The sequence below is a fragment of the Scophthalmus maximus genome, chromosome 16 (genome assembly GCF_022379125.1).
Source record: "Scophthalmus maximus strain ysfricsl-2021 chromosome 16, ASM2237912v1, whole genome shotgun sequence".
Classification (NCBI taxonomy): domain Eukaryota; kingdom Metazoa; phylum Chordata; class Actinopteri; order Pleuronectiformes; family Scophthalmidae; genus Scophthalmus; species Scophthalmus maximus.
The window spans coordinates 6,107,490-6,132,263 of NC_061530.1; the positions used below are offsets into that span (position 1 = coordinate 6,107,490).

Genomic DNA, 24,774 nt, shown 5'->3' on the forward strand with positions numbered 1-24,774 from the left:
GGGATCCTCTGTACTCCCGGTCTTTGCATGTGCGTCAGTCGGATTGGAAGATTTCGCACTTGGCTTCGACCCAAAGCAGTGTAACTTGTAACAAAAGCCACTGGTTTCAAACAGTCAAAGGGTCACTGCCACCCAAAGTCCTGTCCTGCCATCTGATAGAAGCGCTGGTTATGTGGCTTGTAGAAATCCCTCAGTCTCCGCATCACCTCCGCGTCAATGGAGGCGTGCGTTCGCCCCTTCGTCTTCCCCAGGCAGTGAGGTTTGCTGCTGCCCTCCGGCTTCTTCAGGCACGGGAAGCCTTTTGTTTTGTTGAAGTAGAAGTGCTTGTCCGTGACGATCCTCTGGAGGCCCAGGAAGTCCTGGACTTTCCCCACTTCTCCGGCGGGGTCGGAGATGAGCCTCTCGCCGCTGACCAGGTGGATCTGAGACCTGGGGAACCAGGCCAGCCAACGCTCCAGGTGCTGGGCGTACAGGCCGATCCACAGCGGGCTCCACAGAGAGTCGATCTGACCTGGAGACAATGAAAACACACCAGGGCTCTTTATTCAAAACCATCAAACCATTTGAGCTATAAGCCCTTGGCCACTGGCCTAGTCCAGTGGTTTTCAAAGCCTGACACTGGGAACACCCCCTTATACGACTGGGACAAAGGTAAGTGTTCCAGGAGTTCAATAGGATATTCTGAGCCATATTACTGTCACAAAATAATGGTAGCGCAGCATTAAAATGATTATGTGAAAGGATTCTGTAACCCATGTTGTTATATTTTTTCTTCCACTGATTTTTCTAAGCTTTAAGTTGGAGAATTACAGTTCCCTATGTGTACTATTACAATGGAGTAAGTGATTATCAGTGGGGCTGCAACTTGAACCCGGCTTATTTATTTGGCCATTTGACTACTAGCAGTTCCTGTTTGCAGTTCCATACATTTTTATACAGACAAGTATTACTGCGTTACTGAAGAGAAGTTTCTGTGTAAGGTGTCTCACGATCTGTGTGTCATGGCCACTCTTGCATGCCGCCGCTGCAACAGCTAAGCGGGACAAATCTGTCATTTGCTGGCAAATATACACCGGAGCTTTTTCTTCGCTAGATCGAAAAAAAACCTTGAGCTCGCACGCCAGATTCGCTCCGTACCTGTGCTGCGGTTCTTGAAGGCGAGGCTCTCAAACGGAGGGATGTCGGGCGTCTTGGAGATGATCTGCGTGTAGTCAGAGATGGCCCGGGTCACGGGGTCACGGACAACAACGATCAGCTTCACGTTCCGCGCCATGGAGTGGACTCGCTCTGGCGTTTCCGCGGTAACAAAGTAACGAGGCGTCTTCTCCATGACAATCTGGCCTTCCAGGGCTTTGGGCATCATACTTCTGGAAGTGTAGAAAAAAATATGTGCTCAGTTTCATAAACAATAACACATTTTCACACGGGCAAAATACTAAAAGAAGAGCAGAGACAGAAATTGTCACTCTGTCATTAGCAACATATATTATTGTTTTCTCATCATAATGCATAGTGTCTTGCAGTATGCACCAGGGTTACTGTGGTTGAGGCTGACATGATATGCAGGCACTATTAAATAAAATATGATTAATTCAGATTTTAAGGCAGACAAGTGAAACAAATGACATGTCTACAAGGTGGAAATCTGTCTGGTAGTTGTCAATTACCACCTCAGCTCTACAAGCCTGGTTAGGTTAGCTCAGTACAATAATATTTTTTTTATTTAGGCTAACGGACAGATAAGTGATATAGATCTTCCCACCCAACTCTCAGCAATAGAACAAAGTGCATTTTCCAAAATACGTAACAATTGCTCGCAAAACTTTACAGGTGATTACGGGAACATTTTGAATGTTCCAATTATTCGCCTGAAAGCCGGGGCCACTCTCTGCCTCAACAGACGCACACAAGACACTCTCACGCACACGACCCCCGGCAAAGTCACCCCGACACACATCACACTCTGACAGGCTGACAAGTGAGTGTCCGTGCAGTAGGTCTCCGGTGAGCCGGACAAACAGGCAGGTGATGGCCGCGCTACGTACACACAAGGAGTCTCTCCTCGACGGTGTCATGCTCTGTTCGCCTCTTCGTCCACGCCAGTAGCCCGGCAGATGGGCCTCATTTAGAGATAAATGACTCCAGTGGGCCCCGCAGGACCAGCTGGTGGACTCGGGGACATCTGCCCACACACCTGACTGACGGAACACATACAGCGTGGTCGTACGCAGCAGCCCCGCTTGTTTTTGACTGGTGCTTGAATGTTTACTGTAAAAAATGTGGTCTTTTTCTACAAATCAGCCAATTTCTAGTTTATTTTTTTTCCACGTTTTGACTGCACGCATCCCTCGCCATTCCAGCCCCCCCCATTGGTGCTCATCTCCGTTCATTTCTTTGTGCAATTTACATTGGCTTTTAAAGATGACGTGTCATGCTCATATTCAGGCTCCTGCTTTTAATTTGGTTTACCGCTCGAAAAGGTTCACACGCTCCAATGCTCAGAAAAGGCATCAGTGTTCTCACACTGCCCCTTTAAGCAATAAAATTGTATAAAATAACATGCCGCGGCCCTTCGTCTCAGATTGCGGGCAGGGTTACCCCCAAAAGAGCCCAACTGTGACATCACAGTGGGAGAGAAATCTGAACCAGTTGTTCAGAGCCAGGCTGCAGGGTTAGGCCAGCTAAACCACAGTTTGTGGGCTGGCCGGCTCCACAGATACACACACTTGGTTACTTTTGTTCTCTTTGTCTGCTGAACCGTACATGCAGCGCAGACAAATGAAAGTTGCTGTCATGAGCAAACTGTTGTCTGTATTTACACATTCAGCAGATGCGAAAAAATCATTAGCATTCATAAGGAGATTTCCGTTTTTGGATGTCGAATATTTACTCTCTTTTTAGGTCAGTTTGATTCTTTAACAACTCGTTCAAAAAATATTGTCTCTTTTGTCGGTAAATGTTTCACCATGTCCCCCAGCCACCCGCTAACTTAGACTTTCTGTCGTTTGTTGCCATGTCGGTAGTGTTTAGTGGGTTTATCTCAGCTTGTTCACTGGAAATATATGTGGCTGGAAACAAGGTTGATGAGAGCCGTGAGACTGAACCACAATAATGAAACCATGGGCTGTAAAACCACAAGAAGAAAGACCGAACAACGCTTTGAGTCTGGACGAATTTTTCTCTGTGTTTGTCACTACAAGCAAAATCTTCCCACGTTGGCCCTGAGGGTAAAACCCAAAAGCATTTCACAAACCGCAGCATTTAACAACAATGTAGCTACCACATTTTTGTGATTTTTTTATCTCTTTGTTCTTTTCTCACAATGGCAAAACTCAAGAGAGAGTACTGATGTGCCCTTGTTGTTTTTTTTTGCTGATGTATTACCAAACAGAGCCAATAAAAAGATTTCACAGGCAGTTATGGATGAAATGATGATAATAAAAGAAACAGAAAGAGACCAAAGAGGACACAGAGCTGATACACTGAGGACAGGATGCTCTGACCGTCCTCTGGTATCACGTTTCAGATGCGCCTGCAACACAACCTCCTGTCAGCACACCCCTCCACCCCCACCTCCAACCAGGCCCTACTTTTCTGAATCTGAAAAATACGCGCACACACACACACACACACACTGACAGACAAAGTGATTTCATTTGATCTGATCGGCGTGAGGTAGTGCTCACCAGCACTTAGCCTGAAGACTTCCCTTTTAACTCCAATACCCTGAGCAGGAGGAGCCCTGCAGTCTGTTACACGCACACACACACACACACACACACACACACACACACACACACACAGACAAACACGCAAACACACACTGCAAAACAAAAACATACACTCATTATTCACTCATTAGTCAAGCAATTGCTACCATGCTTCTGGACTCCCAATATGCCACCTCTTGCAGCTTAACACACACACACACACACACACACACAAAACACACACACACACACACACACACACACACACATACATTTGCACAGAAAAACTCATAGACATAAAGGGTGAGTGGGGTGGATTTTTACCAGACCCTTTAAATAGTGTGTGTGTGTGTGTGTGTGTGTGTGTGTGTGTGTGTGTGTGTGTGTGTGTGTGTGTGTGCATGTGCATGTGTGTGTGTGTGTGTGTGATTGCGTGTGTGTGTGTGTGTGTGTGTGTGTCCAAGCATTTGTCAGAGTGTCTTAAATGAAAGGGGTGGGTGACGGATGAAGGAATGATGGGAGTGGATACAAACGTGCCTCCATTAGCGATCCATCTGTGAATAGCCCCAGAGCCAAGAGCCCCATGCCATAACCTACGCACAAAGAGCTAATTACTGAACCCTAAGAGCACCATCAAAAGAAAAGGTCTTTTATAAATATGCTTCTGCTATGAGCTTTGCACAGACGCACTAATTGACAGACAAAATAGCTGTTAGTTTTTCTAATAACTAAATATGCCCTTGTCCCACTTCTGGCACAGAGTTACTGTGTGATCCCAGTGATACGTCTGCGTCTTCACTCCAGTTGAACCCTGAATAAATGCAGGCTAGAGTTAAATGCAACTTTTTCCCCGAGTCAGAAATAATTTAATCGGTTGTAGATTCATAAAATAATGTTGGTAGAAATAGCACATGATAAGTTATACAAAATAAAAGGCTGTGAAAGGGTTAGCTTTTACATTTGTTTTCTATGTTAGATTGCAGCTGTGATTAGGGTTCTTTGCTGGTGGTACAACATTTTGGGATTCATACACTGCTCGCTGAGTAGCAGGGTTTTGTAAAGCAGGTATTAATGGCACTTCATTGTTTTAGACTATTCTTTATCTTGTGAGGGATGTTTTGTCAGTGTAACAATTGTTATGCTTATACTTTCGATCTTCGCCTACTCATGATCGCCAAGGTGATGAGTGAATGAATTGAATCATAAAGAAAAATCTGAAAAGGAATACAGTACTCAAAACTGTCTATGGTACTTTTATTGTTCTATTGATACTATAGGGATGCAACTAATTTTGGCCCATTTGGTTTGGTCACATATTCAATGTAAACAAGAATGTAATTTGATCACTCATATGACTATTCCAAAAACAAATCCTGAATTATTACTTTGATGGTTGAGGTTGGCGGTAGTTTGGGCAACCGAAACTACGTGGGTCAGGAGACGATAGTGAAATGGGGAAGTGTCAAAGCTTCTCGTTGGCTGGTGAATAGAAACTGGCTTGGCAACATCATGTGTTAAAGAGGAAATCCCTACGAAAAAAAAAAGGGGGAGCTGAATTAATTGGCAGTTTAAAAAGCCCCGTTTTACCAACATCCTTACACTGCTCATTTACTTTTTGAGAGTGAGATCAAACATTCAGTGTGATGAAGACGGGATTATCCCAGGGCTTATGATAAGCCCTTGTTTGCCTTTGAGGGACCTCTCTTTTGTCGTCCGTTTCCCAATATTTCAGCAGGCCTCCCAGGTGAATTACCTCAGGCCAACCAAGGCCACTGGCTATTGATCCTGTTGGGGCTTAGGCTAATGACACATGGGCAGGTGTGGACGGTGTACAACCAGGACCAGTAGGGATTGTCCACACTGCGATGAGTGCAGTGTGATCGGGCGTATGAAGCAGGACGGTGTTAGTGTAAATGTAAGGCGACAGACTGGGAATGGCTACGCAGCACTGGGCCTCAGCTGGGACCAAGAGTGGCAGGTGGAGACTGGAGGAGCCAGGACCCTCTGGAGTCCCATCAGCAGTGTGTGTGTGTGTGAGTGAGAGAGAGAGAGAGAGAGAGAGAGAGAGAGAAATGTGAAATGTTCATCACATGTTAAGCGGGCAATATGCAGCAAAGGAGTGGGGGATTTGAGAGTGTGTTGGATCAACGATGTAAAATCTGGTCTGTTTTGTCTTTGATGTTGGACCCAAGGAGGAGACGTCAGCCGATCAGGGAGCACAGTATTGACCGCGTTCATTATACACACCTGACTGTTTATTCATGAGTCAAATATGAGATTTGAGTGTGTACTCGTGTGTTCGCATGCATGGCTCGAGTGTGTTATTGGGGGACCGCTCATCCATTTCCTCTATATGGGGGACCATTAAGGAGTCAGTCCATTGTGGATGTGCCCTGTCCACTTTCAGGGGACATCCATCATAGTGGGTTCCACACAACCCCCCCTCGCCTCTGCTTCTCCAAGCCCCAGGGGAGGGCCTTAATGAGGTCCAGATCGCCCCACCCGTCTGGGCCTTGTGCTGACACCCCCAGTGCAGCACGGGGACAGGACAGACCACACCTGAACCCCAGATACAGCAAACAAAACCTATAGTGCGGCCGCCAAATCAAACCTGTTCTTATAGGTTTGATTAGGTCAAACTTTAGCATGGTGTTTCACAGTGCAAAGACACGTTTAAAAATAAAAAAAAAAGCTAAATATGTTAAATATTTTATACCACTTGCTTTCCCTCCTGCAGATTAACAAATCTGATTCATCAGAAAATCCGCCTTTTCGTGTTTGCTGCTGATGCCCGCCCAGCGAATCCTACCGAACACCAAATGTTTTGGCAGCCATTCTTCTGTGATTTGCATGGCAATTATGTTCCATTGTACGAACACAAAAAACTCGAGTAGCACCATGTGCTGTGTCATGGCAGGACAAAGACGCCGATGTATGGGTATGAATTTAAAAAGCTTTCCTTAACGAGTTCAATATGAATTGCAAATGACGCCTCCATGCCATTGGAGCAGCTGACTCCGAGACAACAGAGTCATTTCGTCCCTCCCGTCTTGTCATTGTACATGGCGAGAGGTGTCTCAAAATCAATTCAAAACTGATTGAGGAGAAAAGAGAACATACTGTAGAAGACACTTTAAATCCTTTGAAAAAGGTCCTTTTTCATATAATGACTGAAATATTCTGATGACTATATGTAGTCATAATGTGCACATTTGAGACCCTTTAACAGTTCTCTTTATTAAACCAGTGCAGTGGAAAAAAGTAACCTTGAGAAAGAATTTTCATCAAACACACCGTTTGTTTAACCCTTTGCCTAAACTTGCAGCTGGCTATAGCTGATCTCCATGAATTGGCCAACAGCATGCGCCTTCAAATTTTCCAAGTGTTGTGCGTTCTTTAACGTCTTGGAAAAATGTGACCCCGTGGAAATGATCAGGGGGCAGCCAAGTACTGACAATATGACCTCTCAGGTCAAAGCCGTGCCGGTAACTGAGAGTCAATAATACTGTATATGTCGATGAATCTCGCTGTACCTCAAGAACAAAATACAACCAGCACTGCTGTCTGGAGACAGAATCGGAAGAAGTCAGCACATACGCACAAACACACACACACACACACACACACACACACACAAGCCCAGCTCTGGTGACAGTCCCCTGGGTTGAAGCAAAGGTCAGCGCAGATGTGTGAGGTTGCGGTAACACTGACTTCACCTGTTAACCTCCGGCTCACCCGAGTCTTATCTCTTCACCCCGTGTTTTACCTCCCCTTTATTTTTCACCATCCACCTGGCATGCCGTCTGTCACCGAGGAACCGTCTGGAGTGAGATGTGGATTTCCAGCTGAGTAATTTTAATGGATTCCTTTAGAGCTACACAGAGAGAGAGAGAAAAAACTGCATGCAACATGACCCCTATGTGCATATGTGGGGAGGGGGGGGGGGGTATGCCAATGTAGGATGAAGCTTCTTGGTAATTGTAACCGAAGCCGAGCTGACCAACACTAACCGCTCTAATGCTGGAGTCAACCCAAGGTCAGAGCGAGGAGATAGAGCTATCGATCCCAGACAACACGGTAGGGAGGAAACTTCCAGTCCATCTCTGGGCTCATCGCAGCGCCCCTTCCAGATCCAATCTCCGCTCCAAGCGCCATTAGTGGATCTTTGTCAGGGGGCTCTGGTCTCAATTGCTCCAGTGAAGCTAAATGTTATTTCCCTCTCAGATAGACGGGGAGCGATTCCGCGGAAGATGCATTATACCCCATTCTCTTTGATTGTCCGTGATCGGGTTTGAGAGAGAAAAAAAGCAGTTATACAGAAATATTAGACAGCAGCTAGCCCAGCACAGTTGACCCTCCACTTTCTTTGACATATGAACAATTCAATTTTTTGTTACTTCCTCGACTTCTTTTCTCACTTGAGGTCATATTTCATATCAGACCTTGTACACTACACAATTTGTTGAAATATAGCAATGACAATGCTAAAAAAGAAGAGCACAGACAAGGCTGCACTTAAAGCACTGTGGAAGAGACAGCATAAGTGAATTGTACAATAATTCCCTTCCATCTTGCTTTCCTTTGAATGGAATCAAGTTTACCATGTTCATAACATCCCCCCCCCCCCCCCCCCCCCCCGCCGCCCCCCCTCCCATTTGGTATTAACAACTTCATATCTCTGAATTTCAGGTTTTGTCATTTTAGTTGTATAGTGTTTATTCACAATTGTACAATACTTCTAAGGAAACTGTTCATATTTAAAAAAAAAAAAACGCCCTCATCTTTCCCCACTGTCATTGTGCGTTTGCATTTCCTGCATTACGTTACATGCCTGCTAGCTTGCTTAATTAGCATCTGTGGCTTCTAGACGCCAACAGCAACGTTAATATTAGCGTCCATGTAGCAGCGGTGCTCCCTCGATGTTCTCTCACAAGCTTGCTAGCTCACAACCTCTTTTTTAGTATGCCACATAGCCTTCCTGAATCATAATAGGTCACCTTCCAATTTTTGTGTCACAGAATTTACTCTCAGACTTTCGCCGTCTCAGTTAAGATGTGCGTCTTGAAAATATCTGCTATTGAAGATTGTATAGTATAAAGACCACTTAACTTAATTTGTTAAAGTCACTTCCTGTTGAAACATTGTAGACAGAAAAGTTCACAGAAAATAGCGGTCAGTGAGCAATAAACATGCTAGCAGATTAGCTCACAAGCATTAGGGCCAACTCTACGAGCAGGTTGTCGGTCGAGAGTCTCCGATCACAGCATAAAGACTAACTCAACTTTGCCTTTTAATTTTCCAAGTGTATCCACATAGTTATCACCTGTACAGTGAGAGATCATCATCAACTTTCTGGGTCTGCTTGTTTTTAAATTTCCCTCCATCATGTGATTCTGTAAACTGGCTGTGCCATCAGAGTTTAGAGTAGCCATGTCACTGTGTTCGCAGATCTCAACAATTACTTTTGTGACTGTAATAATAACTGATAGGAACGATGGTCGAATAAAGAAAATAGGATCAAATTCCTTGCTAAGTCTAAGTCCTCTGAGATACTGGAAAATCTTCTGAGAATTGTTAAGCGGGTATTAACTTTTGCAACTTCTTTGTATTTGAGCAATAAAAACAAAGACACGTTTCCTTGTCAGTCTGTGTATTTCTGGGTGTGTTCTGTTTGTTATGAAGTGGTGTGAACACATCATTAACCCCCAGTGTAAAGTGACCCGGAGCCAGAGGTCAATTGACAGAGCTGACAGCAATGTCAAGTGGCTCGCCATGCAACGAGCCCCATCTGGCCCGAAGGGAAGACGTGACAATCTGGTGTCACATTCACATCCTGTGGAGTAGCACACAGACAGCGGACATGCTGCCCATGCTGGCAGGCAAGACGGGATGCAGATGATGTCCCAGTACTTCAAGACTTTCAGAGTTCGTCTCTGTGTGTCAGTGCATTGCCTCATCCACGTGCAAACGCCACAAAGCAGAAACCCATGCTTTCCCTTTATCTCTGTCGTAGGTTTAATCGATGGTGACATGCCAAACTGACTCCAAGAGCTGAGCCAATGCTGCTACTGAGCCCCAGTATTATACTGTAAGCTGGTTTACAGCACGCCACACATTCCAGATTTGGATGAATTTTTAATCTGTCATATTTGGAACTGATTGTGTATCTATAGGTGCATCCTCTCACACTATAAAAAAAAACTGAATTAAGCAGAGAAATCTGTAAACCGTTGCTTTATTGTTGTCCAGATTATATTCAACTAGTTATGAGTGACTTCGATCATTCAAAACTTCTCCTGAATCTCATTCATGTGCATATGTGCGTTTGTGCACTCTGAGTATTTCCAAGTTTTCATGGAACAAGCTGAGAACAGAGCCACATTACAACAGTAACATCTGGCTCCGGCTCCAGAGATGATTACTCTGCTGCTCTGTGAGAACTCATCCTGCAAGGCCTCACTCTCTCTCCCGCTATTGTACATACACACACACACACACACACACACACACTCACACGCCAGGCACTGCAGGCACACACACACATGCACAGATTGGCATAGCCAGATGGCAGTCTCTTTGACTGTCACCTAAACCTCGGCGGAATTGCTGTGGATATGTTTGGGTATGCAAACAGCACACAGAAATTAATTTCGTCTTGTGGAAGTTGGTGGCTGCTAATTGGGACTTAGATTGCAGTGATATGAATAAAATCATATTGCATAATCATACAGAAAGCAGGACTCAAGGAAAATATCATAATTAAAAATGACAAGGAGTGTCAATCACGAAGTTTTTCCACTGCCTCACATTCTATATCAGATTAAAAAAATAAGAAATGAATTAGAAAATGTGCTACCAGGAGAGAAACATAAATGTCAGGCACGAGAGGGCACATTTCCTTTTAAATAAAGTTTAGAAAATGGTAATAGGACAATTTTATTCCGAGGTAGTTTCAGGAACTATGCTGAGATGGATTCCCTGCGTAATGGGTGCGTACCTGTACCAGTCCAGTCCCCGTGCGTAATGCCGGTCGAAGAAGTGCGGCTCTGACCCCAGGGCGCGGATGTCCGGGTGGAGTCGCAAAAACTCCAGCAGAGCCCTGGTGCCTCCCTTTTTTACCCCTATGATCAGAGCCTGGGGCAACCTCCGAGTGGCTGTCCATTCTTTCCCCGAGCCGTTCGCCTCCAGCCCGGGGTGATCACTGAGCGCGCCTTCGCCAGCAGCGGCGACACCCTCATGGGCAAAGCTGGTTCCGTTTCTGTCGTTCGGCCATCCTGACCCCGACGCGACGAATTCCCGCGTGGGTGTCCGGATTTCAGAGTTTTCTGTCAGTTCCGACTCGCAGCATCCGGTGAGGAGGTAGACCAGGGAGAAGCAGAGGATGCTCAGAGACGAGGCGATGGTGAGCCGGTGGAAGAGCCGCCGCAGGTCCGCGTTCGGATGGTGGTGATGGTGATGGTGGTGGTGGTGAAGAGCTGCCATCCCTCGGTGACCCATGTGAGATGAGGTGCCATTCTACCACAAGTTCAGCTCACATCCCGACATACTCTGACGCCGTTAACACACTGTTAACTCTTGGGGAGTCGGTGCGCTCTGCCGCTCTCCTCCCTCATGTCGTGCGCTCAGGGCGCATTTGGTGACCCCCCAAAGCAGCCAATCAGTCAGCCACAGATAAATCAGTGGAACTAGTTTTTGCGTGACATCTAGGATGTGCGCCCACTTACTCGTCCGCCCTGGCAACGTGGGGAGAATAAAGCTCTAATGTCCGAGCCAGCGGGCTGCCGGGATCTTTCTCTCTTTCCCCTCCAAGAGATTACTCTGCGTCTCTCCCCCACGGCTCATCTCACGCGGATCCGCATCCAGGGATCCGTCCCCCCACCCCCTCTTTTCATTCTCTCTCCCTCTTCATAGGCTACCTCTGATTGGAGGGTCGTGGCCTTAGGCGCTTTTAATTTCAGTATCATTTATTGGTGAAACTGGGGTGGGATGGATTCAGTGCGCAGACAATGTGCCATATACCTAGATGAGTGTTATATCCTATCTGGCATGAAACAGTGCATCTATTAATATCAAATAGTCGCACCCAGAAAAAATAATCACTGGACCAAGTGAGTGGTGGCACAAATGAATCTATCAGAAAAACAAGTATGGGGCATGGTTTGATTTGGGTTCATCACACTCAGCCTACACTCTGCACGCAATGGCCAATCACATAATTGGCTTAGTGGTCAGGAAGTATTACACTGTATTCTGCCATTGCCAATAGATAGCTGATCCTGGCCCCAAAGGACAGTCTGAGTAGACCCACAGTCACAGCCATCGTACAGAAATGTCCCAAAGTCTTAGAATCACACCATGGCGTGAGATACAGAAAGAAGATCCAAGGAGAAGTTTGCACATCACGAGTGGACACTTTATCGCTCGCATTAGCAGATGATTGTGTTGTGTTGCAGTCTCTGGTTAGGGAGCTCTGCAATGTTGGCTTTTATTATTGCAGAGTGCGGAGCTAAGGTACGGATAATAGCTCATAGGAGACTCATTAGTCCTCCCCACAACACACGCACACACACACACACACACACACACACACACACACTCACACTTCATGTTCCATTTGGCTTACCCCTGTCATTATCCCATAGCAGATGTGACCCCTGCCATAAAAACCTCCATCCATTTTTCCACAACAAGATAAAACTTTGCGTAATTTCACTGTCCTGTCTTCTGCCTCATCCACGGACCAAACACCCGGATTTATACTCACAACTGTAACATACATAGCAGGTATATGATGATGTAATCCATTTAATGGACAATGGAGATTTGTTTGCATGCCACAACTGTATGTTTTCATCTCAAACTGAATGACAGAGGAAATAATCTAGACTGATAAATATTAAGCACTGTGAGCCATTTTATCACAAGCCACATTTAATTAACTATTGCCATCAATAGTTAATCAAATGTTGTAGCTAATGGGCAATTTAATTCTAACCAGGAGAGTTCAGATCCTGTGAAATATCAAGGAAGTCAAGTCCAGTGAAGGATCCTTTTTGTATTCCATCAAGTGGAATCTTATTTAAAAATTAAGTCATACTTAATTTTTTGTAAAGTCATCTCTGGTTGAAGTACATTGGAACAATAAATCCCCAGGAGCACAGCAGCTATTATACAGGGAACATTGGAATATCTGAAAATCTCTCATTACCATAATTTGGGAGAGGATGCACATTATTCCAAGTTGTTTACCTCAAACACTGCCCTTGTAGTCACATAAGTCTATTTAGATCATTTTATTTGGAGCAGTTAATTAACAAGGGACAGAAAAACTGTGTATACCCCCCTGTTAAATTACCTCAATGGATTACGGTTAATATTGGATTGATTTAGTTTTAACTGACAGCAAGTGAGGCTTTGCAGCCATGGTGCCTGTTTATTGAATCTCGGTCCTCTTCGCCGAACCAGACAGAAATGTTTTCAGGTGACTCCCTTCCAGGAAATCAGTGCCGAGTAAATAACTGTTGGCATTCGGCCTCCCCTTTGGTGGAGTTTTCAATAAGCAATCGTATGTTTTGTGTAGATTCATTACAATGACGTCAAGTCTGTAAACTATTTTTCCACATTTCTCCATTGAAATATATCCATTATATATCTGATACAATAATAGTAGCATTATGAATCCCTTTTGATTCAAAACTGAATGTCTCCATGGAGTAAGAGAATGTTTTAAACAGCAAAAAAATGTCATCTTGTCTTGTATCTTTGTGGAAATAGTAACATTGTATCTTCAATTTTTCTTTTAGTGAAATACAGTAATTTATGCAGTTTTCCATGATCATAAGTGGTTGAGCGACATTTGAGGAAAAAATTAATATATGTCAGCAATGGTTTGTAGAATATCACAAAAGGAGAATCTATCACCTGAAAAAACTGTTGTGCTGTAACACATTACATTACTTTTGTAATTATTCCTTGGAAATAATGTGACTTTTGCACATTTTTCTTGACCATAACAAATATGTGAAACTTGACAACTGTACTTTATTTTACATTGAATAGATAAAAAAAATATGTAGATGGTTGAAAATATATATTTATTTTTCTAACAATGGACATTATTAATTAACTGTTTTGGTGGCTCCTGTATTTCTGAAACTGTCAGCTGAGGCAAAAAGATTTTAGTGCCTAGGAAAATTTCAATTTCTGTTTTACTGGATGAGACCATCAAACATTTTTCCACACTGATAAATGTCCAAGAGCAAACAAGTCCAGTAAAAACTCCATGCATTGCTCAACTGACCCTGAAATAAGATAATCATTATGTGTCCAAATCACTCAATAGCACACCAAATGCACTCCGCGTCGACGTGACAAACATTAAAACCGGGGAGTTGAAACAAATTTACACACGGGCCAGTGTGAAGTGATAAAAGCTATAATTTGAGATCTCTTTCTTCCTGTTATACCCTGTTTATTTTACTCTCCAACCTCCCTCCATGGATCACGAGGCAAGGTCATCAGATGAGGTTGTGCGTCTTTTGTCTGCAAGTCGCCCAGCAGATTGTTCCGTGATGAAGTGGTCGTCTATAAAAGCGCGACCCCGGGGTCAGGGCCGGAGCCCGGGCAGTGATTCATTATCCAAGGCCGGGGCCGGGGCAAGCTGGGTTATGCACTCCTGCATCACAATGTATAAAATGAAGAGATTTTTTTTTCTTTGAATAAAAACATGTGTCACTTTGTGATTCTTTTGTTGGCAATTCTGATCGTTTGCCATAATTGTGACTTCACGTTTCCAGTCTTACAGTAAGTGAGTCCCATTTTTGGATGCATCTCTGTGCCAATGCAATGTCTAAACATCGACACATTTGTCACCTCCCTTTACAGCCTCCCAGCCAGTTTGTCCTCCCAGCCAGTTTGTCCCCCCCCCCCCCTGACTGACAGTCTAATTAGACCTAAAGTAATGGTGTATGTAATCAAGCCCAAATTACAGCCATAAGTCACTCAGCAGTGAGCCTTATACCTGCAAGCCAATCACGGTCACAAACTAATGAACCGCACTCGCTGACCGCTGACCTCACCATCCATTTGAAACATAAGGACCTGATGGTCACGTCTCTCGGCGCCGCAGGCCACGCTGAAGTGTTTTTTTGCGGCGCTCTCACAGGGTCAGTTCACCAAAATTACAATAAAACATATTTTCCCTAGAGGCACTGCGCCAGGCAGATTGTGTGTGTGTGTGTGTGTGTGTGTGCGAGAGAGCGAGAGAGAGAGAGAGAGAGAGAGAGAGAGAGAGGGGTTTGTGGTTTGGGTGAACTGACCCCCTAAAAAATTGATCTGATTCATGCCACGTGTCATGTTGATATTTTTTTTATGATATCAGTCCAGTTTGATACGACCTTCTTTAGAATGCTTGTAATCATATCTAGGAAACTACAAGAGCAGATATTAACGACAACCAAAAACGACTATGACTAAATGTGAAAGTATGATCCGGGGCTGTGTGCGACATCATCACTGACATGCACAACGCATGTGGGGTTGAAAACGTTCTGGAATGACTGGGAGCCAATGAAGCGATCACTGATGGGACCGGTTCTTGTACAATTAATTGCAAAATAAATGTTCCATAAACAACAAAGGAAACTAGCTCCGTATCTGCTGCCCTGGTTTTGCACAGAGATCGGCGAGGAAGGAGTGTCTGTTTTAACATGCCTCACACTGTGGTTGTCTATTTATTACTTTTCAATTAATATTGCAAATGTTAATCAGTCTCTTACTAGACTTATTGGTCACTGGCAGTTTCAGAATGCAACAAAATGCTTTTTTTCCCCCATATGAAAAATATCAAACACATTAGCAGAGCCTCTCTTCAGGATTCTGTGAAGCTGATGAATAATTCTTACATCATTAGTTTTTCTTCTATATATTTTACTCTGCAGTGATCAGAGTTTCTTCTCTTATGAAACACATTCGACACATATCTAGTTTGCCTCTATGTTTTTATGATAAACAACAGGATGTTAACAATATCCAGAATGCAGGGGGCTTCTGTGCCATTAACTTTCATATGTTTTAGTGAGGCTTCTGTGCTTTTAGCCTTGATATTTTTTATTTTTTTTTGCCCTTTGGGTGTGTGGTTGGGGAGCACATTTCAACATAACATAAATATGACCACATTTGTCTAGTTGGTTACACTGCAAAAATTGATAAACGTTCTGCTAATATAAGAATAATTTGTCTTGTTTTTAGCATAGAGGTTCATTTGTCTGTCAATGTGCGGCCCGTGTCCACCCACACGGGTCTGGATTTAGTTTTGGACTGAAAATTAACTGAGTATATAAGTGTCTGCAGAATGTGCTGTAGCTGTATACTTTTTACCTTTCAAATGTCAGAGAATTTTTACTAAATGTAACTTTGCCTGAGTTTCAGTTCAACTGAATCAGGAACTGATAGGTAATGCAGCAGTGGCCTAATTACTGGCTTACAGATCCCTTGACGTCCTGCTCGGAGGCCTGCAGTGTCACCGGGGCCTGCCAGAGCCACACCCAGATCAGAGGCCCGCACCTCCTGTTCCCCCAGCACCTTCTCCACCTGTCATTCATCCACACACTGGCCAATAATCCACCCAGTGCCCCCGATGGAGAGCGAGTGTCTGGGTGCGAGTGTGCATTTGACCCACAGGGTGAACGGGGACGAGGGGAAGGTGCCAGATCAGAGCACTCCAAGAAGGGATAAGCCCTTCTTATGCTGCTCTGGGGAGGGCTTTGTGTGTGTGTGTGTGTGTGTGTGTGTGTGTGGTATGGTTTTGCTTTTAATGAGCGAGGTGTTTCTTTGACCCCTGCATGTCGTAGCTGCAATGAGGTTATTGTGTAGTTGTATAATACAGTTCACGCTCCAGTGATCGACTAGGCAGTTTAAATTAAATAAGTCTGGAGGCTGTGGCCAGGTTTAAATGTGAGCTTTGCACACCTTCAGTGCTTTATTATATCCATTTGTCAAGGCAGAATACAGAATGTAAAAGCCGCACGCACAGAAATCTGTCACCCCCTTCAATGAATATTACACATCAGCTTGTTTTTCCATCAACACTTCCATCAAATACAAAGACTTGAAGACATCCGTACTTGACAATGTTTGTCTGTCGAAGCACTTTATATTTATAGACTGTATGTTAAGGAACGTCAGGATGGCAAAGTGTTTAAAAAAAGAGAACATCAACATTTGTCAAATAGGCAAAAACAGCTTCAAGTGCTCATTTTAGGTGATTTATTTTTTTAATTCAGGGAGTAAGGTGCAGTCCGAACTGGTGAGTTTTCAGTCTGCGACGGAAGCATTGAAGGGATTCTGCTGTCCTGATGTCCATGGGGAGCTCGGGTAACCGGGACAGACGACAGACGGGATTTGGATGAGCGGTGGCTGCCCAGCCCCTCATAGTGAGGGCGTAGCAAGCCGTTTGCCAGTAGCAGAGCGGAGTGGACGGGCTCCTTCTTTTGAGAGAAATCTCAGTGACAGGGAGGTTAGAATTCAATTCACTTGGAAAGTTAGGGCCAGGTTACACAAGTTTGTGCGAAGAGCTAGTCAACAGCGTTTGACTGCTCTGAATGGCCTGACTTGAATGAAGGGTGAAGCGCCATCCGTCACAGAGAGGGGAATGAGGGGTACACTTGCTTTCTCTCCTGGAAGGCATTCATAGCGATGCATCAAGTTGCATGTGTGTGTCAATGTGTTTGCAAAAGTGCCACAAAGAATTCAAGAAGGAGGTAGGAGAGCTGACCAGCTCTTCTGTGGAAGCGGCTTTAAGCGGCATTTGAACTCCTCTTTCAAGCATTCAGCAAACTTGACGAGCACAATCCAACCCCAGGGACGTTTTCAAGTCTTTTCCCAATTGGCACATTTGGAGAACACGAATATGAGCCAGCCAGTCATTGTTCCCAAGTGTGGCCATGTGGAACTGGTACATACACTTAAGTCAGCACACTGTGCGACCAAGTTGATGGACACCAAGTCCTCCAAACTGACCTGTTTACCTCAGCAGATCTTGATTTTCCATAGCCTCGCTCAGAGGTTGTGGTTTGTCGTATCTCTCCAAGGGCTCAGGAACAGTAAGGGGGGGGTTTAAAGTGCCTGCTTGGCCGACCCTAATCTCCCTAATGCCCTTCTGCTGGTGCCAACGCCACTATCAGCATGGCTTCATCTCCACAATGCGGCAGAGTCTGGGCTAATCAGCCGAGACACACCCTTTAACCCCTTTAAGTTACAAGATTAGCACAGTTGAAGGGATGACGGCCTTTCACGTGGAAGGACGGGCAACATTTACAGTTGGTTCGGAAGCGGCGACGGGTCAGCAGGTGCCGCACAGCTCCTTCTCTACGGCGAAAGAGTGTTTTTCTCGATGGATCCTAATGGAATAATAATGAATTGTAATTGCAAAGAGCCTCTCCCTGGTTCCCGACGCATTTTGGTATTGACCCGTCTGCAGTCAGCTGAAGCATGAACCCCTCACATTCCATATTGATTCGCCTTTTAGAAGGAGAACCAGCGGCATGATGTTGTTGTTTTTCTGCACAGTTTTCTGCCGTCAAAATGTATAATTACACCCAGACAAGAGTAATTGTGCGTACATGCATGAATGCTCACCAACGCATACACGCACAGCGGATAGCGCCCGACCTCGCTGAGGCCCACCGCCGGACTCTAACCGCCAGAGACAACAGGTTAATGTCCCGGCACTGAGAGGCACAGAGTTCACAGAAAGATAAAGTGTGTGAGTGCGTGGGAGGGGACGGGGGGGGGGGGGGACAGGGGCAGATCAGGAAAACAGAGATTAAGACTACCTGCTGGAAAGGCTGTCCTCATTTCCACAGGCTTCCAGACACATCTGCTAACATTGTTTAACATCCTCATTGTAAAAAGAGACAGATTATTGCTCCCCCTGGCCTCGGAGAGGAGGGGAGACTATGTAACGACATGGACGTTATCCCAGATAAATCTGTTATCCAGGGTTTGTACAGGGATATCTCTGCAAGGGGATTAAAGGCAGAGGGAGAGAGTATAGCAATATGGGAGTAATCCCATCCAGTTTCCTGTTCCGCCATTTATAAAAAAAACATGCTCTGGTGGAAATAATGACCTGTCCTCGTAAAAGTGTGTGTGTTTGTGAAATTCACAAGCTCATTTTTAGGTTCACCGAAATTCTCCACAATGCTTAGATGTATCAATGGAGCCGCCGCTGTTTATTTTTCTAATTTCTTATTCCACAGTTTACATTAGAAAAAAATGTATATCCTACACAGCGCGCTCATATGGATTTGCTGAAATAATTATGCGCTCCCTTTCTCCAGGCTTTCATTTGATTACAATGAAAAAGGACTTTGTTATGCTTATGAAGTGATTCAACATTTTGGACTGTTTGGATTTCTCATGTTTAAACAATAGGACTATTGTTCACACTCATTATCATTCATTTATTTGCTTCAAGTGACCCATTCGTTTTCCATCTGACAGTGTTTTTCAAGCAAGGACACAAAGCAAATCAAGATGATTAGCTGCATAGTAGTGTGTCAGATTATGGAAATGGGGTATATTTATTCAAAATGTATCATGCATGGCCACACTACAGTACAGGGATTAATTTTTCTTGCATTTCCTAATGCTAGATTTGACCCCTATCTCAAACAGGATTACAACCCCGTGATGTGTCATCACATTTAGACACCGGGAGCTCATACTGATCAGGGGAATATTTGGAGGGATTCCCCTCACAGTACCTTTGAAATCCACTCATGTCATGCTATTGGATGATTCATTAGGGCTTTTTTGTCGGTTCCCAGAATTTGCCTCAAATCTGGATCATTTTAATTGGCTTCCTTAAGATTATTGTTCTGAAACTCATCTTATTACAGCTCCAGGCATTTATCAGTAGTCCAAATTGCTCAGTCAGTGCCATCCTCCATCTTCCACATTTCAATCCAGATATTGTCCACATGCAGTTTATCACTATCCAGTCTCTCTACCCCCGCTAACTTTGGTCCTGATGGCGGCCTAGTAACCAGACACTGATTCACCCCTTTCATTAGCTGGTTCCTGGCGCCTCCATCTCATTGGCCCTTAAAAGGAGACACGCATATGGTGACATAAAATTACACACAAGGGAGCACACACAGGGGTCACCATGTGGAAGTGTGTCATGTTTGAGTCTGGCTGTCTATTCATTGTTCAATAAAACATACATTTGTTTTTCCTATCTTGATATATAAATATTTGTCTCTAGAGGCTTGGTGACAATTCCTTGATTGGGCAGCTATATGAAACCAAAAAGTGAACAGCTTATAGAGCGCAATGGTGAGGTTCCGGAAGTGAAAGTCCCATTCATGTTGTCCGTTGACATTTTGATTATTAGCCATAATGTCGCAACTATCCAAGGTAGACTTACCACGAGCTATGAGGTTGTGAAACGATGGTAGAAGCCACTATTCCGTATGAAATCGACCTTGTTTTAAGAATAACATGTTTTATTCCCGATGTCATTGGAAAATACTACACTACCCACAATCCTAAAGTGTAACATTGACGTCTCTGATTGGTGGAAATGCTTACTACACCCGCGAACTTCATGTCGGCTAGTGATGCTGCGTCCCATTGTACTTGGCACTCGGGCGTCGGGGTTGTCGTTCCATTATACCTAAGAAATTACAGATCTGCGAGTCGCAGGTTGCAACTCAAACCCCTTCTCGAGTCGGAATTCCGACTCAGACAGTCGGAGGAACCCCACCAACCCCGACTCCGGAGTTCAGAGCTCCGAGTTCCGAGATGTAATGGAACGTAGCATGAATTACTGGTACCAGCTGCTACCACTGAACTCTATGGTTGTAATACACTTTATACGCACACAAAACACAAGTTGCAATACATTACAAGTCTCTTATCAACAATATAAACACTACAGTGATGATGATGAGGATGATGATGAAGGTTACATTCAAGCAGACGCTAAACTGTCGTTTTAGGGTCGTTGGAAATGCATTCACAATGGCTTATGGGACGAGTAGTTCCTTCGCTCTTAAAATATTTATGTACACAGTCTTGTACCTTTGCCCTTTTTTCCGTTTTGCTTTGAATAAAACGTTTCACAGTAATGATTCATCCCCTGGTTTTATTGGCTTGGTTCCAGGCTTAAAAATCTTTATCTAAGGATTTTATGAAATGTCAATGGAGAAAATGAATGGGAAATTCATTTCCGGAAGCGGTGCTGTCCACAAAGTGGGCAGTTATTGTTCAATCAAGTTTTTTTGCCTTTTGCCGAGGACAACAGTATCCTGTGAACTATTTTTGTAAAGTGAAAAAAATCCTATCTTGCAAATGAGGGACAGCTTTACACATACATCTTTTTTCGTGTGTGTGTGTGTGTGTGCGTTCCTTCCTGTAGGCGTTCCCCTGTGAATGCCAGCTGTAGGGTAGTGTATTCCCACTGAGACCGAAGCTGACTGAGCTGTGACATATGCTGCTCCCACCTAATGGACACTGCTGACTTATGTTCACAATAAACAGACTCACAAACACACATACTCTAATCGGTGTGTGTGTGTGGGGGGGGGGACTATTTGCACACACCTTTGTCTATAACGAACCACATATATGCAATGACAGGAGGTTACTGGGGATGACACGATGAATATTTTTACCATCGCTGACCACATTGCGTTGACAGTTACCTGCAGAACTACAGGCAAGATAGGACGGGAGGGATGTTCCATATATTCAACGTACTACTATCCAGATGTGCAGCTGCCACGTCAGTGTTGCACCACAGCCGAAACTTGCTCTCAATTATTGGCAGTTAAGTGACAAACACAGTATCAGGTCCTGAATATTGACATTGTGATTCCTAAACTAATGAGTTCCCCAGCAATGCACATGTAGTTTCCTCCCACTTTGAACTGCAGCTGACCTGCAAGTAGACTCTTACTTTATAGAGCAGAACTTTAACTTTGGTTTTTAGGTTAAGAAATAAGGTTAAGAAAATAATGCGTGAGACGCAAATATATATATATTTTTTGAGGGGGATACGAAGGCCCTAGAGCTCCTCTGTGGCAAAAACCTCAGAGCATCACTGCTGAAGTTGGCTGCACTATGGTTAACTTGCAGGATTTTATGTGGATGAAACAAAACTATATGTAAACACACCGCTCAACCCAGCCAATATTATCCCTGTCTGCAGAACAGCTTTGCCGCTGAGAAAATGTGAGTATAGCTCAAATCCCACCCTGCCAATATTTGCCTTCATTTCCACAGTAAATAAAGTCATGGGATTTTAATTAAAGATATATTTCATACACATAAAAGATGCATAGAATGCCATTTTAAACTAAATGAAATTATTGTAGACGTATAATTGTGTTTTGTACAATTTTCTATAAAAAATGGTCCTGATCTTGATTTCTCTTTGTAAGGCATATCTGAGCTACTCAAAGCCTGCCCTGCCATTATCTACATTCTCTAATACTCCCACAGAGACCAGAGCAGTTTGCCATTATTTCAGCTGAGCAGAGGAGATCACAGCCAGCCATTCCTCCATCGATCCCCCGAGTCCCCTGAGTCCAGCACAGCTTCTACCAGCGTCCCTGCGGTGACCACTATAGCCGCCCCTCCTTCAGGACTGATAAAAATCCCAAATTCATCAAATGGCAATAGGCTGATACATCAGGTTTAAAACACATGCTATCCAATGCAACCAGAACACAGTAAATTTCTTGTTTGTTCAAAACTGAGTAAAGAGCACCATGTGATTCTTGTGAGAGCATTTTGTGAAATCTGTGAACATTACAAACCTAAACCAATCTAAAAGATCACTGCACCTTGCACCAATGGTGACTTACTAGGCACTAACTGCACTTGTGACGGCCGGCGACACATGATAATGAAAAGGCAATGCTTAGCTAAAGCTGAAACTAAAGTTACTCGAGGATTTTCCCTAGTTGGTAACAACTAGTATTGGGGCCGTGTTGAAGAAAAAAAGAATTCTGAGATTATTAAGGTTGTTCATTCATTCATCGTCTACCGCTTTATCCATTTGAGGGTCGCTGGAGCCAATCCCAGCTAACATTGGGCGAGAGGCGGGGTACACCCTGGACAGGTCGCCAGCCTATCACAGGGCCACATACAGAGACGGACAACCATTCACTCTCACATTCACACCTACGGTCAATCTAGAGTCTCCAATGAACCTAACCCCATTCTGCATGTCTTTGGACTGTGGGAGGAAGCCGGCACCACCGTGCAGCCCCCTTATTAAGGTTGTTATATTATGAAATTCAGTTGCAATTGAGAAGAAATTCATAATATTACAAAAATAAAGTAATAATTTAATGAGAAAAAAAATGAAGTCATCATTTTTTGAGTAAAAAAGTAATTATTATGAAAATATAAAAAATAAAAAGATTTGCTAGCCATTCCTACCTCCAAAAAAAAGAGTCAATTTCCTCCAAGTTCGTTTGGTTCTTTCTTCGGAACAGACACTCTTTCTTGCACAATCTTTTCAAAGTCCTGATACAAATGATAATGTTGTGCTGATGAGCCGAAAAAGTAGAAAGTTTATTGAAAGCAAGATGCTTCACATCCTTCATTTAAATGCAGGCTTAGGCTAAAATAATCATTAAGAAAATCCTAAAATTTGTATATAATATTATGACTTTTTCTCCTAAAAATTATTACTTTATTCTTTCAAGTCCTAATATTCTGAGAATAAGCCATAATATTACAACCATTTTCTCATAAAAAAAATCCTTGAGTGGCACTAATACTCCATCATACTGGAAATATAGTTTGCTATTCGCCATGATTGCATGGAGCAGTGACTACTTAAGCCATGAGTATAAAAGTTTAAAAACTTCCTAAATTCTGCAGCTAACATAGGTCAGTAGTGTAGCAGTAGCTGACTGACATCTCAGCTTGTGACTGCGGAGGAACTACTGCAATTTTGTGGGTTAAGTCACCTTTCAGTTACTTGTAAATGGACAATATGTAATTCTTGGTGTATAAATATTGAAAATGAGAGAGATTCCGATGCATTTTCTGTGAAGATTAGCTGAAGGTTAGAAGTTTGAGGTAGAGGGGACTCCAATTTTCTTGAGGTCTACTGCTCAATGGGAAGGAGTGGTAAGTGTCTAGAAATGGTCAAAAGTGTGAGAAACATGTTGAAAACCCCTTTTAAATGTTTTCTCATGCCACGTAGACACCTGCTGAATACCATCTCGCTGAATCGGAAGCACATGTGCACAGCAGAGACCACGTTCCATGCTCCATTATACAGGTCACGTCCCCAGTAACTCTTTGCAAAGATTACCCAACAGCCCACATGGCCTTCCATTCACAAATACAAAATAACCCGTCCTGCCTGCAGCGGCAGCACAACTCGGGCCAGCCAATCAAAGGGCAGAGTTCCAGCAGCGTAAACACAACGGTTACCAGCCGCTCTTTTCATAACCAGTGATCCGAGACCTGTTAGTGGCCATGTAAAAGACACACACACACACACACACACACACTCACACAAACAACACACTGGACCTTTTAGCGAGAAGATAAAGAAACATGTTGTCAGCCCTGTGCAACAGAACAAAAGTCTTCTTGACAGCCAATTAGGATTCCTTCTTCTGTCCTCGTCCATATCCATGCATGCCTTCCCTCTGTCTCCCATATTCCTCTCTGATCCCCTTCGTCCATCCACGTCCCCCTCTGCACCCCCTGAACTTGAAACCTCTTTCAAGCCTGTTTACACTGTCAACTCCCGCAAGGACCAAAGAGGAAGAGTCCAAAAGAGACGGGGCACCAAAACAATTTAAGCAAGGACCAAGTAGGCGAGTAGGTGACCAAAAGCAACACTTAAGGTTTTGCGAAGTTGGCCTACGCGTAAGCTGCTGCAGTGCGTAAATGAGTAATCCTTCACCTGTGTGTTTTTAAAACTTAATGTTCCTGCCGGTGACACTGGTTTCATCTTCACTCCACAAGGTTCAGGGAGGGCCGCTGCTTATGACAGGCTCAACTGTACCTACCATACTATCCTTTT

General features: G+C 44.0%; 1 protein-coding gene across 1 annotated transcript; it reads right to left on the reverse strand.

Moving 5' to 3' along the window:
* Position 1: 1 nt before the first annotated feature.
* Positions 2-11,554, reverse strand: hs3st3l (heparan sulfate (glucosamine) 3-O-sulfotransferase 3-like). Its single transcript, XM_035613783.2, has 3 exons — positions 10,708-11,554; positions 1,138-1,367; positions 2-511 (listed from the first exon to the last, which is right to left on the reverse strand). The coding sequence occupies exons 1-3, from the start codon at positions 11,205-11,207 to the stop codon at positions 123-125; spliced, it is 1,119 nt and encodes a 372-aa protein (XP_035469676.2). The 5' UTR covers positions 11,208-11,554; the 3' UTR covers positions 2-122.
* Between the last annotated feature and the right edge of the window lie 13,220 nt (positions 11,555-24,774).